Genomic DNA, 14,246 nt, shown 5'->3' with positions numbered 1-14,246 from the left:
GTCATTCCACCGGCGGGGGCAGACGCCGGTGGCGCCGCCAGCGGCAGCCGGCCGAACCTCGCTGGACGGGCCCGGCACGGCCGACAGTGCGCCTCGCGTGCTCTCGACATGGTTGTGCCGTGGACCTCCGCTGTGGTGGCGGTGATTCTCCTGGCCGGCCCGGCACGCGCTGCCACCGACGGCGATGGTGCCGCCCGAGAGCTGTTCGACAGATACTTCGACTGGCGGATGCAGGACAACCCGGAGTTCGCCACCGTGGTGAGCGCGAGGAGCTCGCCGCCGCGGTGAGCGCGGGGAGCTCGCCGCCGCGCTCGTGCTGTGTAACGGGCATGGTGTGACTGCACTCTCTGCACCACCGCAGGGTCACGATGCAAATGGCGTGGGCGATTTGACGATGAAGTTGAGGACAGCTTCGAACTCGCTGCGAGGGTTGTATGGAGTGGTCCACTTTGGAGGGATGTGCGTGGAAGCGATGCGCACGAGATGATCGGATGGGTTGGGATCGGACACGGGGTCTGACATTATAATTCAACTTGTGTTAGCGTTATTTATTAATGTTTTGATACACGGCCAAACCGCTACCCGTGAATGCGAATATATTGGTATGCTTGGATGCGCTCATAAATAAGCGTAGGCGTAGTTTGCCACGCATAACGAGGAACACCAGCAATATGTATTTATACTCAACACACCACACACAAATGCAGGCTTGGCTACATTGACGTCTGCTCTATGTCTAACTCCACCTGGCTGCGATCGTCGAACACGGCGGGATGTCCGAGTCCACACCCACAGCACCCGCGTTTCTCCTCGGCCTGAGTAACCCGGTGAAAGCGAGCCGCGCGCCGGCCGCCGAGCACCTGGCTCCCGTCCAAGGCCACGCCGCTTGCGCAGCAGAAACCGGGTTTGGTCGCTGGAGGTGCGCATGCAAACTGGTATCGGGCTTGTTGGTGTGCACTTGCTGCCTTGATGCCCACACCCCTGGGTCGTTGTCCGGTAACACCCTGGACGATAAAAGGACAGCTTGTACGCCCTTGATCTTGCGCTCTTCGCGGCGCCTCGCTTACCCGGGCAGGCGGCACGCGTCAGCCACGAGTAGGCTTGCACTAAACGCATAATGTTGGCATCGAACCGAAGATTGAAGTCCGGTGCTTTCAGGGATCATGCTCACGCACGCAAGACACAAATAAATCGACGACTTTATTTGACGTGATCTTGAACGCCGCATGGCCAATGAGGTGACGGCATTTAAGTGATGTCTGTATGATGTCATACTTGCCTGGGCGACCTTGAAATAGTCCACGTGAAATTGTCTGCACAACTTCGCGGTCGTCCCTAAAAAACAGAGATATTTGCGTCTCAAGAAGGCCAGGAATGTGGGCGGCACCAAATTATGTTAAACTGGCTAATTCAGTTAGCCCCCCCCCCCTCTACAAATGAAAAACGCTCCCTTTAAGATTGCAGGTTATGCCGAGTTCCAAAGCCACCTGATGGGTTGCTGGACGTATACCCAAAAATGACCTATGCTACATGTTGACCTTTATGATCATATCTAGCTCTCGACTGCTTCAGGATATCTGGGGCTTTTCGGCCAGTAGCGGCCATTTCAGTGTTATGGGGTGAGGAAAGGCAGACGGAGCCTATGGCAAAGCTGTATGCACTTGAGAGTCTACCGATCAGATATTGCTTGCATGCCCTCCTTCGGGAAATGTGCTGGGCGCTCGGACGGGTCCCACGCCGGGACACTTAGCCCACTCATGGCCGGTGTGTGCAGCTACCCCAGGATCGACCCAGCAAAAAGTGTCGCGAGGATACAGAATAAAGTGACAATGAGGAAAGAAAGGCGGTCTAGCAAGCATTTAAATTCCGTAGCTCCCTGTCGGAGGCGTCGCCACGGTATGGCGCTCAACCATCCACGAACAGCGCTGCCAGCAGAGGGTGTACCCTCGCCCTGATTCGCCTTTTCATGACGGGGATTGATAGGGGAGATGCGAACCCTCTACAGTATCTAAATTAAGAACACTAGAGTCTCGCGGAAAAGACCGGTGTATCGGTCTCAATGCAATCTCACGTTTGGTAATAAATCGCATGCTACTAGGTAAAACACCGACCCTGTTATGCTAGGTCTAAGCTCAACTTTCCCCGAAAATCGCACTTTTCACGTTTACATGCCATTATTTACGGAAGCGTGCAATGTAGCGACATAAAGCTTACACAGGCGTGTTCATGATTTTATCCTGAGTGCATTGAAATGCATTTAACGTTTTCAGCTAAAGACCTCACTGTAGGAGCCCGCCAATGTGACAATGTTGGCTGTCACGCACGATCGGCTGGCTCTCCGGTTGCCACCCGCTGCCTGCGCCAACGGTGAACTGCCGAGCAGTGTTCCTACAATACCATCACTGCTCGGATGCCAGAAATGCTGGGTACGTTTTTGGCGCGCAAACACGCGCAGTGAGTACTCATTAGGCCGGCGTAAATTTGAGCGCGTCTGCACGACATGTCGGAAGGATGTTCTCAGGGAAACTTTGCGCCCCGTCGAACATCTCTCCCTGTTCCCTTGCGGTAACGACGGTGCGGTGAGGAAGTCAGTGCAGTTTCCGTCAAGTGACGTGGACGTGGGCCGTGCTAGTCAGGAAAGAAGAGGCGGCTTTCGGAAGGATGATTGTAAAGCTGCTGGTAGAAGGCGAGCACTACAATTTAGGCGATGACTGGAACAATGGAGATATGACGGATTGGCAAGATGAGAAGGATCACCGGATGTCGAAATGGGAGCGATGAGGGAGTGCTTCCATAGCTTTGGATCATCGCACTGGAATATACTGCACCTGACAAAGTGCAGAAGCACTTCACCAACCAAAAGAAGACACACCTGAAACATGCGAATGGTGGTGCCTTGGTCAGCACTCCCCGCATGACAAAGGTGGATTAGTTTCTTTACGAGAACTTAACACTCATGATGGCAAAACAAGCAGCATCACATGGCTGTTCTTGCTTATGTCGAGTAGATAAAGAGTAGCACAGTCTACCAACTGTATACATACCCAGCATGATGTCTTGTGTGTGTGTGTGTGTGTGTGTGTGTGTGTGTGTGTGTGGTGTGTGTGTGTGTGTGTGTGTGTGTGTGTGTGTGTGTGTGTGTGTGTGTGTGTGTGTGTGTGTGTGTGTGTGTGTGTGTGTGTGTGTGTGTGTGTGTGTGTGTGTGTGTGTGTGTGTGTGTGTGTGTGTGTGTGTGTTGTGTTGTGTGGTGTGTGTGTGTGTGTGTGTGTGTGTGTGTGTGTGTGTGTGTGTGTGTGTGTGTGTGTGTGTGTGTGTTGTGTGTGTGTGTGTGTGTGTGTGGTGTGTGTGTGTGTGTGTGTGTGACGAAATTCTGGAGAGATGCGGTTTATCTTTGCACACCAAATATGGGCTCGTTTGTGCATGGGTAATATATACGCGGGTGGGGGCTCAACATCTGTCTTGTGTTTTGTGTCACCCTTGATGCCCTTTTTGCTGACCACGTTGACTCCCCGTCGGCAGGTTGGCAACCACAGCTACGACGACCGGCTGACTTCCGCGTCGATGTCGGCGCACCGTTCCAGGCTGACGCAGATGCAGTCGTATCTGACTGAGGTGTCGAAGCTGTTGAAGGACGACCTCAGCTACCACACCAGGGTCAGCGCCACCGTACTGAGGGACAACTTAGTCGCCTTCGTAGACGGAGAAACGTACAAAGGGTGAGCCACGGGAGCTGTGCACCCAGACTTGGCTCTGGTGTGGTGTGTATGTTTGTTGGTGCGACCAGCCCTGTGCAATCCCGAAACAGGGCTATACATGGCTGCTAAATGATGTAGTTGAAAAGCGCTGAGAGCAGAAGAATGGAACAAGGAATGTGTCTATGTGTGGGGGATATCTCTGCAGTTTTTTATCAAAGCATTGCGAATGCATTTAAACATTGCATGAGCTTGTGTGAAGGTTTTCGTCCAAGACACCTCCATTTGCCGCATACCGGTGCTTTCTCGTTTGTCTGAATACCCTGACGGTACTGGCAAGCACTGCATCCAGAATTGGTTCGATTTCAGATACCTCTTCCCATCAACATATCTATACAGCGTCGGAAAAGCTCTGAGCAAAGTGATAAAACACATGCCTTTTAAAAACGAGCAAGACTATCGCAACCTTCTAAAAAGGTAAGCATGGCACGCACAAAGGTACGGGTGCGGTCCACTCCTCGGTAACGAGAATAATTTTGCGGTGGTGGGTATTTTCAGTGAGTAATTTGCAGTGGAATTCAATTCGTAAAATTGGTTATTAAATGCAGAAGAGTTGCGGCGACACCGGTATGATCACTATCCTGAACGTGAAATATGCCGGCCCGCTCGTACACATGTCAGCCCGTAGTCCAGCCTGTAGCAGTAGAACGCATCACGGCTGGTATTGTAGACATCTACCAGGCATGGTAGACAACCTGTCTACCTGTCTACCCGGCATAGTAGACAACATTCGCAAATGACAGGTGTGGTATGCTTTAGCACGTGAGCCGGGTGGCCCATTGAATGCGACGCGCTCGGTTGGAAAGGAAAGTCAATTTGACCCCCTGAGCTACCAAAAACCAACAAAGCTGGAAAGATCAAATTCATAGGGTAAGTATTAGACACGGCTTCATGGGAATTTATCTGTGTCGACTCGTCATGTCTCTCGATCGTGCCTTCATGTCCAATAAGGTAAACCATGTCAAAATAGAGATCGGTATCCTGAGTGACCTCAGACCTCACACAACCTGTTTTAATCAAGACACCTTTTCTAAACAAAAGGTCAGTCGAGGTTATATCAGGTCGGTCCCGTTGTGACTTTTCAAACGTTGAAATGACCAAAATCATTTGGGAAAATTTTGAAATTTGACCTCAAAATCTGGGTAAAGAGCTTCCTCAGGCTGCATGTTCCCAAAAGCAAAAGTTTGACCGACGTCGCGTTAAGGTCAATGTTCTCCCTTGGCCGTCATGAAATCCAATTAATAAGCCTGTTGACACCAGTGTTGCCTAAGAACTCGAATCGAACATGGAGCACTTCCTCAAATCAGTTTTCCAGTAGAAACCTATTTGGTATAGATCTTTATCTGACCGTTGTATCTGAACCAAGGCCAGTGGAACTAGTCGAAATCCTATTTCGAATCGTCTTAGCGTCGACGAAACCATCTTGAAGGTTATAACTCCGTCTTACACTCCGATATCACATCAAACTGAAAGATTCCATAATAATTACATTGACTGATAAGGATGGCCTGTTTTTGACCTACTACAGGTTGAAAGATGAATCAATTTCCAGAGCACCGAACAGCTACACTAGCAGATTTGAGCCTAGGTTGGGCCACTGCCAAAATTGCACTTAGAGGAGCCACGTAACACGGTGACCGCTCATCACAAAATAACCGCTGGAGCAGTTCATGGTGAAAACGTAAAATAGACGCGGGCCTGATAGCGAGCGGACCCACAGTGGCCCCTTCCCCTCCCCTCTAGCTGCGCCGCTGTGCCTGGTACCACGGGAGCCGTGACCCTCATGTCTCGATGGTCGTAATATGCTGTTCTCAAAAATGTTAGAAGAAACGGTAACGTTTGAGTTTTATGTGGCATTTCCTCACTCGGCCTGGCCTCAGGAAGCGTGCAGGAATGTGTAAGGAACAGGCGCTGCAAAACAACCGCATTCTTATCGTGCGATATTGCCTTTCTGACCGGGACTGTTAACACCTTGGGTGGTTGTCAATATCAACTCAGTCTGGGCATAAGCTAATGGACCTAGAGACATCACCGAGTAGTCCGCGACTCGTACCCACCGTGAAAGCATCAAGCACGAATCCATCGTGTGTAAAGCATCTTTTTTCCCTGCTACGCAAAGAGCAATCAATAGAGATTTATTGAAGTAAGTTTTTGGAGCCTGATTATGCGGGTCGATCTATTCCTACCGCGAAGCCGAGCTACGGTTACGACCTTGATATCAAACTTGACGCGTTGCTGCACCTTTTAACATTTCAGGTATGGCGCGTTTCCGAGAAAAGTGGAGGAAGTCATCATGCTGCTCAGAATGGGCATTGAGGAAGGAATGGTGCTGCACAACGTTTCAATGGTTAGTCTATGGAATGCCCTCGATCTTGAATGCTTGCCATGAGTGCCCAGATTGACTGACATCGGCGTACTTCCCATTTAAAATAAAGCTACCGGTATGTAGTGGGTGGACTACTACCTGCCGACGACCTCAAGTGTTTTTTTCAACGCAACCATGAATTTGTTGCCGATACATATTGCTGTTGATTCCCTTCAGAACAACTTTTGGCCATCTCAGCTAGCTCCAAATTCAGCTAAGTTGAGTCATATGAACTCAGCCTCTCTCGGAAACATAGGACCAATTATTATTAAAGGACTCTGACTGGTTGAAACTCTGGGCTAAATATTTATGATTTGTTGGCGTGAAATGCGTAAAAGCAACCAAATTTAGGTGGTGGTGTGGTTCCATGCTAAGAAAGTTGAAACTCATTTGGGTTTGGGGATGGACAGCGGAAATTTTTCATTTTGGTGCGTGGTGAGTCGTGCAGATCTTCGTCAAATCAGGGTTGCAGTGTCTGAAGGCCCAGCATCTTTTTCGAGATGTCACACGGTTCATCATTTAGCTCATTTGGGTGATTCAGTTTCCAGGCTGCTCCCAGGGGGTGTGAAAACATGATTGCTCGTATTTGTTAGGGTGATGCCTTTTATGGAAGCTCTTGAATCTGTTGTGAATAACAACTTATTCCTCGCCAAGCAGAAACGAACACTGCACTCGAAGTGTCCCTAGACACAACTGCCACCATCCCCAACGGCGCACAAAGCTGCTGCACAAATGACAACTGCGTATGATGGCGAAACATGCTCGACCCTTTAAACACCCGTCCGGGTGGCCAGTTGAATACCCTTCGTTTGGTTTGGGGTCAGTGTGCCCCCGAACCCTAATGTCTCAAAAAACTAATAGAGCCAGAGATGCAAAACTCACAGGGTGGGCGTTGTCATGGATGCTCCATGCCAAACTCCATGCCAAACGATGCCAAACTCAAGAGATGCCAAACTTTCAGTCTGTGAACTTACCTTTGTTAAAATGCGATATTCACAGTCCACGACATTTGGGTCCATTAACGTTAAACAAGGTCAAACTCAAGATTGGTTTCTAACGTGTCTACAGACCTACTCATGGGCCCGCGTTAAACCTAGATACCTGTTCTAACCAAAGGGTTATTGGTGTTAGTTTTAGGTCAGATACCTCGTTTAATCTTAAGAACGCTCTGGTTATCCTAAATCCTGCAAAACTGTTTCGATTTTTTACTTTATTTTACAAAGAAAAGGTTGATCTGGGTCGTTTGAGGTCAGTGACCTACTCTGACCGTTGCGAAGCTTATGGAAGAAGTCTGCTGTGGTCCCTGTTATCAAGAAATTCGAAATGAGCGTCAGAGACGTAACCATGAAGTAAGCTCTCCGGTAAAAAAAAACTTGGTTTTGACCTCCGTCTAGCCTTCGTACCTGACTCTTGACCAATGTAGTTTGTTGAAATGCGTAATACATTTGCTTTATATCCCAAGAAACTGTCTCAGAGGCACAGCGCTTAGTGTAACACTCAGGTGTCGCACCAGATTAAACAATGTCCTAGAGATTACATTCGTTGCAGTCTGACTAGCCAACCTTGACTTGAACCTTGCCACGGCCTGACTTTGATCTGCCATGGATCAGCGACCTACAGGGTACATGTAATTCTTATCCCGATATATTCGCTATTCAGTTGTCTGCAGCTATGCGAAGTTTGGTGCAGACACGCCGTGCCGTTCATAAATTATTATGCAAACATTTTCGGGGTTTGATTGACCCCGTCGAGGCGCGCGCTAGCCGAATGGCTGTTGGGCCACTTGGGGAAGTTGGTCTGCTCTCTGTCGGAAGTTTGTGCCCTGATGGCATGGAATTTGTGCCCTCCATTCACATTTCTCTGGTTAAAAACATTGGTCGCGTTTGGGTTCCCGGTAACCACGGTGTTCCGCTAACCGGTCGCCCGCTGGGATCTCGGGGGTGGGGAGCGAGTTTGAGGGGAGTTTTTGTGCTTGTGGGTAGGAGGAGTGTTTCGCACCCATTCAGGGACGCGGAGGGGCCGGTCAGCGGGCCGGCTGGCTGGGTGGGACGGCTGGCTGGGTGGGACGGCTGGCTGGGTGGGACGGCTGGCTGGGCGGGGCGGTGGCTGGGTGGGACGGCTGGCTGGGTGGGCCGGCTGGCTGGGTGGGACGGCTGGCTGGGGGGCCGGGATGGCGTGGGACGGCTGGCTGGGTGGGGGCCGGCTGGGCGGGAGGCGGCTGGGTGGGTGGGCCGGCTGGCTGGGGGAGGGCTGGCTGGGTGGGCCGGCTGGCTGGGCGGGCCGGCTGGCGGGTGGGCCGGCTGGCGGGCGGGACGGCTGGCTGGGGGGCGGCTGGCTGGGCGGGACGGCTGGGGGTGGGCCGGCTGGCTGGGTGGGACGGCTGGCTGGGCGGGACGGCTGGCGGGTGGGACGGCTGGCTGGGTGGGCGGTGGTGGGCGGGCCAGGCTGGCTGGGTGGGCCGGCTGGCTGGGCGGGACGGCTGGCTGGGTGGGCCGGCTGGCTGGGCGGGACGGCTGGCTGGGTGGGCCGGCTGGCTGGGTGGGACGGCTGGCTGGGGCGGGACGGCTGGCTGGGTGGGACGGCTGGCTGGGTGGGCCGGCTGGCTGGGCGGGCCGGTGGCTGGGTGGGGGCTGGCTGGGTGGGGGACGGCTGGCTGGGTGGGGGGCTGGCTGGCGGGACGGGGCTGGGGTGGGCCGGCTGGCTGGGTGGGACGGCTGGCTGGGCGGGACGGCTGGCTGGGTGGGACGGCTGGCTGGGTGGGCCGGTGGCTGGGCGGGACGGCTGGCTGGGTGGGCCGGCTGGCTGGGCGGGACGGCTGGCTGGGTGGGCCGGCTGGCTGGGTGGGCCGGCTGGCTGGGTGGGCCGGCTGGCTGGGCGGGAGGACGGCTGGGTGGGACGGCTGGCTGGGTGGGCCGGCTGGCTGGGCGGGACGGCTGGCTGGGTGGGACGGCTGGCTGGGTGGGACGGCTGGTCGGGCGGGCCGACAGTACCGAGTACACCGCCAACCAAAATCTGCAATAATCTGGATCAGGATTTCTGGCGGATGCATGTAACTGATCAGATTGAGTCTTTTTAGCTGTGTGACGTTCAAGCAACACTGGCTCCAGGGGTCCTGCTAGAACTTATCGGAAGGTTCGGTGTCAGAAGCCCGACATGGGCGACTCGACTCAGTCACCATAATCGTGCAAAGATTTTACCATGTGGGGAGTTTGTTGTCCGTCCATTGCAATTCGTTGTTAGATCGTGCGATCGACTAGTCGGCTTTCGAAGGTATTTAAGTGGGCACTGCGTCCGTTTGATGTAATAAGCATGGAACCCGCGCCCCCAAGTCCCGGTTGGCAATGCCCGTCTATTCATGTCGTTGCTTACAATTTAAACGTACCACCAGTTTTTCAAGAACTAACCTATGTATCTGTATGCAACGGCATTTGGAAGTTACGAAAGGCATTGTCGGCCGCTGTGCGCCACGGAGGACCCGTCGGTTGTCGCCACTCGCCCGCGCCACGAGGATCCCTCGGTTGTCACCAACCCGCCTGCGTCACCCATGGTCCGTCGGTTGTCACCACTCGCCCGCGCCACCGAGGATCCCTTGGTTGTCACCACCCGCCTGCGTCCACCGAGGATCCGTCGGGTTGTCACCACGCGCCCGCGCCAGCCGTGGATCACCGTGCACTATTCCCACAAAAACTATGCTTTTCAGAAACCAGATTAACAGAGGAACATTTAGACGTCAAACAAACACAGCGAATATCCAAAGGATGCCGAAAACATTCGACACGTTTCAGAGAGATCTTCTCACAAGCTTTTTTTTTTTGGGGGGGGGGGGGCGCATCGTCCTCCTATTATCAGGGCGAGGATTAATGCATAGAGCTGTGAAGTCATATGCTATTCTGTGATCTTGGGTAAGACGCGCACATGTAAAAACATTTATGTATGCTTTCTATGCGGCATCCTGCAACAATGTGAAAAAGGGTTGTTGACCATTGCTTCAAGTGTTTGGCCACTTAGGAGCTGTTCGTCACTCTTAAAGAGTGCCGGTGTATTAGTTTAGGTTCGGGGCCAAACATTCAACATTAGTTGCCATTATACGCCATTCATCGGCGAAGGCTCCCGTGCAAACGCCAGCTGAAGTTATGGCGTTGACAAAAATGATCGCTAACTGAAAGAGTGGAAATATTTGTCATCGGCCGCCACCGTCAAACAAATGCTTTCTCTTAATTTGTGACATAGTCCCAGTTTGCCGCATTCACGTGCCTTCCAGGTGCATAAGCAGTTAAAAACACTGTCTTTTGCATGAATGATTCGGAGGGAGAGTTGTCAGAAGCCTCTTTGCAAAAGCGCCTGGGGAATTTAGATAGCTATTTATGATGTTATCTGCGCAGTCGTTGCTGATCTCTGTGGGAAGAGGATGGGGAGGAGTGCCACCAAAGGCAAATCGGCGCCGAACAATCTATGATAATCCTTCCTTATATCAGATCTGTGCTGTTTTAGACGTGATTATGTACAACCCTTCCCAGGTGGCTGGTATCTACAGATAAGATTTAACTCAGACCTCACCTAAAGCTGATTTCACACTCGCATGCAGGCAGAGCATGTCCTTAAAATGTAATTCACTAACAAATCATTCACCACGCAAAAAAAAAATTGCATCGCACGACATAGCATGCATAATATTGTGTGCGCCAACTCGTAGCATTGCGGCTGTATAGCACAGGCAAATAATCCAAAATAAGTAGGTACATGACGTCACCACTCATTGGATAGCAATTGTTCCTGCAAGACCTTTTTTGGCCTTCGTTTTTGAGTGAGCGTGCCTGATACATATGTAGCTGGCTAATTAGATATATAAGCATTGAAGCTGGTAAAAATCGCCGAATGTCTATGGTTTAGTGATAGTTGTGTTATAATGCATATCAAATTGCAACTTTCGGGCAATAAGCCTAGACATGTTGTCATAATATATACTGAACTTACAAACGCGATGGAAAAGGTGAAATTCCGAGTTGTGCGCAGATCGCATTCACCTGCCTTCGCCACATTACTAGAAACCTGTGCTCACTCATTTCGCTGCACCCAAGGACCGGACCCGCGCCCTTATTCGTGCTTTGGGCTGGGTAGGTCCCAACTCCGCAGTGGCGTCCCTTGCACCGACCGAGCGACGGAAAACGACTAACTCCGGCAGTCAATAGTCTGCACTCGAGCGACTTTACCTCCAAAGACTAAATCGACAGCAAATCGATATAACGAGACAGGCAAAGCGAAAGTCAACAGTACGCCACAGGAGGCGCAGATTTTGCGGCCCCATTTTTTAGTTCTTTTTGGGGTGAAAATGCCACTTTTGCTGCATGTGCGATCATAAATCACGCACAGTGTTGGATGTCATTTCTTCCCGCAATAGGAATAATAAATGCTAGCGTTCGAATGACAAACATACATTCGCAACTGTAAAAACATGGGCAATAATAGCAGAAGTGTATGAACTTGCAACGTACGAGTACCCATGCGTTACAATTCAACTTCGGGGCACAAGTGATTAGGTCCGCGTCTTAAATCTTTTTCGAACGAACTATGTTAGACACGTGAATACATCAGTGCTTCTGGAGCTGCATCAGCAATGTGTGTTATCAAACTGGGATAAACCAAGGTACGCTAGATGATGACAATGACGTCATTACTATCAGGGAAGTAAGTAGTATTTCACAGAAGAGGCGAGGGGTACAAGCTTTAGCAGTTTGCGATGAAAAACGAAAAGGGCACATTTTATTGTGATTGTGTGGTGTCTGTCCTGGAATTTCTAGCTCCGAGCACCCAATAACGCACGTATCAATGCATGTCATAAATTCATAAGCGGTATGGAATGTGATCCTGGGGGCTGCCATGTGCGGACTCGTCTGATTCCCGTTCTGGCCGGTGCTGCACTTGGAGGTCTATCCCTTCTCTTTGTATTGTTTGACATGCGATGATCACTCAGGCTAAGTGGGCTGCCCAGACAACGAAGCTACGAATGAAGCATATCCTTCCAGCCCTGCACGGAAATGCGCTCTACTCTACCCAAGTTCTCAGCCGCTCCAAGTACCAACCAGCGCGCTCTTTCTGAGTCGTTCCAAGCACCAACCATGCTGTTTCGCTCCACCAGGAGACACTGCCAGCACAACTGCGGCACAGAACGTCTCCCTTGACGACTCCAGCTACTTCGCGCCGTTCCTGAAGATGCCTGAAGAAATTCGGGATCCGGTCCGTTCTGAGCTGCAGATGAAAGGGCGGCAGGCTGTCCAAATTGAAGTTATCGGTCATCTGCTGAAGCTAGGTATTACGAGGCAACTGACGGAGTGGGACGTCTTGGCCTTTTGCTTTTTTCACAGCTAACTGGCATTGGTGATGGCAATACGGGAAGCTGCCTTCCGCATATTTCAACTGGGAACAACACCTTACAGCTAGTCCATTTCTCATTGGCAACGGTATGTTCCAGTTATTACGACACGTTTATGCATAATTGCTGCATAGACGCATCCCGGGTTTCAAAGGCGATCAGTGAGTCTTTTCATTCAGTAGCGGTCAACACCGATCGGAAAGCAACATTCCACGAATTAACCAACTGCCGCACAAAACTGTTCAAAATACCCCGGGTTGGCGACGAATGCTGCCCCCACCAGAACTACACACGAAGTGCATTTCTTTTCAGCGGACTTTGTTGAGTCGGAATACCTGCCGAACACCAGGGAGGAGGTAGCTGTGACGTCACTGCCCAACGGGCCGGCGTTCTACGAGGCGTGTCTCCGGTATCACACCTCGACAAAACTCACGGCGGAGGAGATCCATCAGATGGGCTTGGATGAAGTGGAAAGGATTGAGGGCGAAATGAAAAAGGTACGCACGATCACACGTTGATACGCATCGCTGCCTCCTCGCATTTTGAAGTAGATAGAAGCGGGTTGTGCTGTCGCCAAGTGAAGGAAACAAGTCGCTACAACACATGGTGGATGTGGTTCTACCTGACATTTTGATGTTTTCAATTTTTCATTTCTTCACGCCTACATGCAGAAGGACGCTAAAACGCATAAAGCTTATGCGTGCCGGGTGTTTCAGATAGCCACCAGTCAGGGATTCCGTGGTGCCAACACTAGTTCGTTTTCGGAGCAGCTGCGAAGCGACCCATCCAACTACCACAGCAGTCCCGAGGCACTAATGGCAGGCTTCACGGACATGATTCAGAACCGCATACAACAACACCTGCCTGCTGTCGTCTGGGAACTGCCAGTCGATGACGTCATGTAAGCGAAATGACTGGCCTGGTATGAATCGGTGAGGCCTGATTGCCAACCGAGCCGTATAGCAAGGCTTAACTCGATATCACATTGCCATGATTTCCAGCGGTGACACAGAACGAGCAAGTCTTAAGGTCGTGTCTAAACGAAGATCTTGTGGCTGTAGTGACCCGCCCAGACAAGCTGGTGCTGGCTTATATCGTCGTAGCTTCTGATTGCCCCGTCATGAAATGTTCAGTTTAGTAGCTTTATTCTTGCAAGGTGGTGCTCTAATATTTTTGAGTCATTTGAAACATAAGTTGTTTGATCAGGTAGTGCAATTTTGCAGCGCTGCACTGTTGCCACGATTTCACCTCCCCATTCAATGTAGACGGAAATTTAATAGTTTAGATCGTGAAATTCGAAGAGCGTGGGGCGGGAATATCTGGTCGTTTAGTGTGGCAGCGCCATGGATTTGACTGTTACTGATGGAGGAGAAAAACGGACTATCGTGTTGGCAAAGGCGCGGGTTGGTGACTGTGTACAGAGGATGCGTTATGACCCAGCCGATGGAAATTAAGCTTATTTCTGACCATGATTGTTGCCAATATTCATCCAATGAGTACTTCGCGACACTTTGACCATGCTTAGTAAAAGCAGGGTAGAAAAGTCCCTTTCTGTCACCGACGAAATTTGACACTGTCTAAATTGTCACCAGTAGCCAAATTGTCACCTGGGGCACATCACCTGAAAACCTGACGATTAGCTACGCCCCTCTGGCTAGTCACCTTCTGACGTGAACACAACCAAAAGAAGCCCACATCCTTTGCTCTGGACCCAACGCACTACCGCGCGGCAAGCATTCGAGCCTATCTGTCTTAAGTG

At 51.2% G+C, this 14,246-nt stretch overlaps 1 protein-coding gene across 2 annotated transcripts; it reads left to right on the top strand.

Moving 5' to 3' along the window:
• The first annotated feature begins 75 nt into the window (after window positions 1–75).
• Window positions 76–13,597, top strand: LOC119109700 (uncharacterized). 2 transcript variants are annotated; one of them, XR_005095449.1, is made up of 7 exons: window positions 76–258; window positions 3,582–3,716; window positions 4,062–4,169; window positions 6,009–6,099; window positions 12,254–12,424; window positions 12,800–12,984; window positions 13,204–13,596. XR_005095449.1 is itself a non-coding variant. In XM_037233433.1 (7 exons), the coding sequence occupies exons 1-5, from the start codon at window positions 109–111 to the stop codon at window positions 12,323–12,325; spliced, it is 618 nt and encodes a 205-aa protein (XP_037089328.1). In that variant the 5' UTR covers window positions 76–108; the 3' UTR covers window positions 12,326–12,424; window positions 12,800–12,984; window positions 13,204–13,597. The 2 variants fall into 2 exon arrangements, 1 of the variants encoding a protein (XP_037089328.1); XM_037233433.1 differs by having other exon boundaries at window positions 3,520–3,716; window positions 13,204–13,597.
• The last annotated feature ends 649 nt before the right edge of the window (window positions 13,598–14,246 follow it).

Source organism: Pollicipes pollicipes, unplaced genomic scaffold (genome assembly GCF_011947565.3).
Source record: "Pollicipes pollicipes isolate AB1234 unplaced genomic scaffold, Ppol_2.1 Scaffold_2555;HRSCAF=2994_pilon_pilon_pilon, whole genome shotgun sequence".
NCBI lineage: Eukaryota > Metazoa > Arthropoda > Thecostraca > Pollicipedomorpha > Pollicipedidae > Pollicipes > Pollicipes pollicipes.
This window is presented reverse-complemented; position numbering and strand designations above follow the sequence as displayed.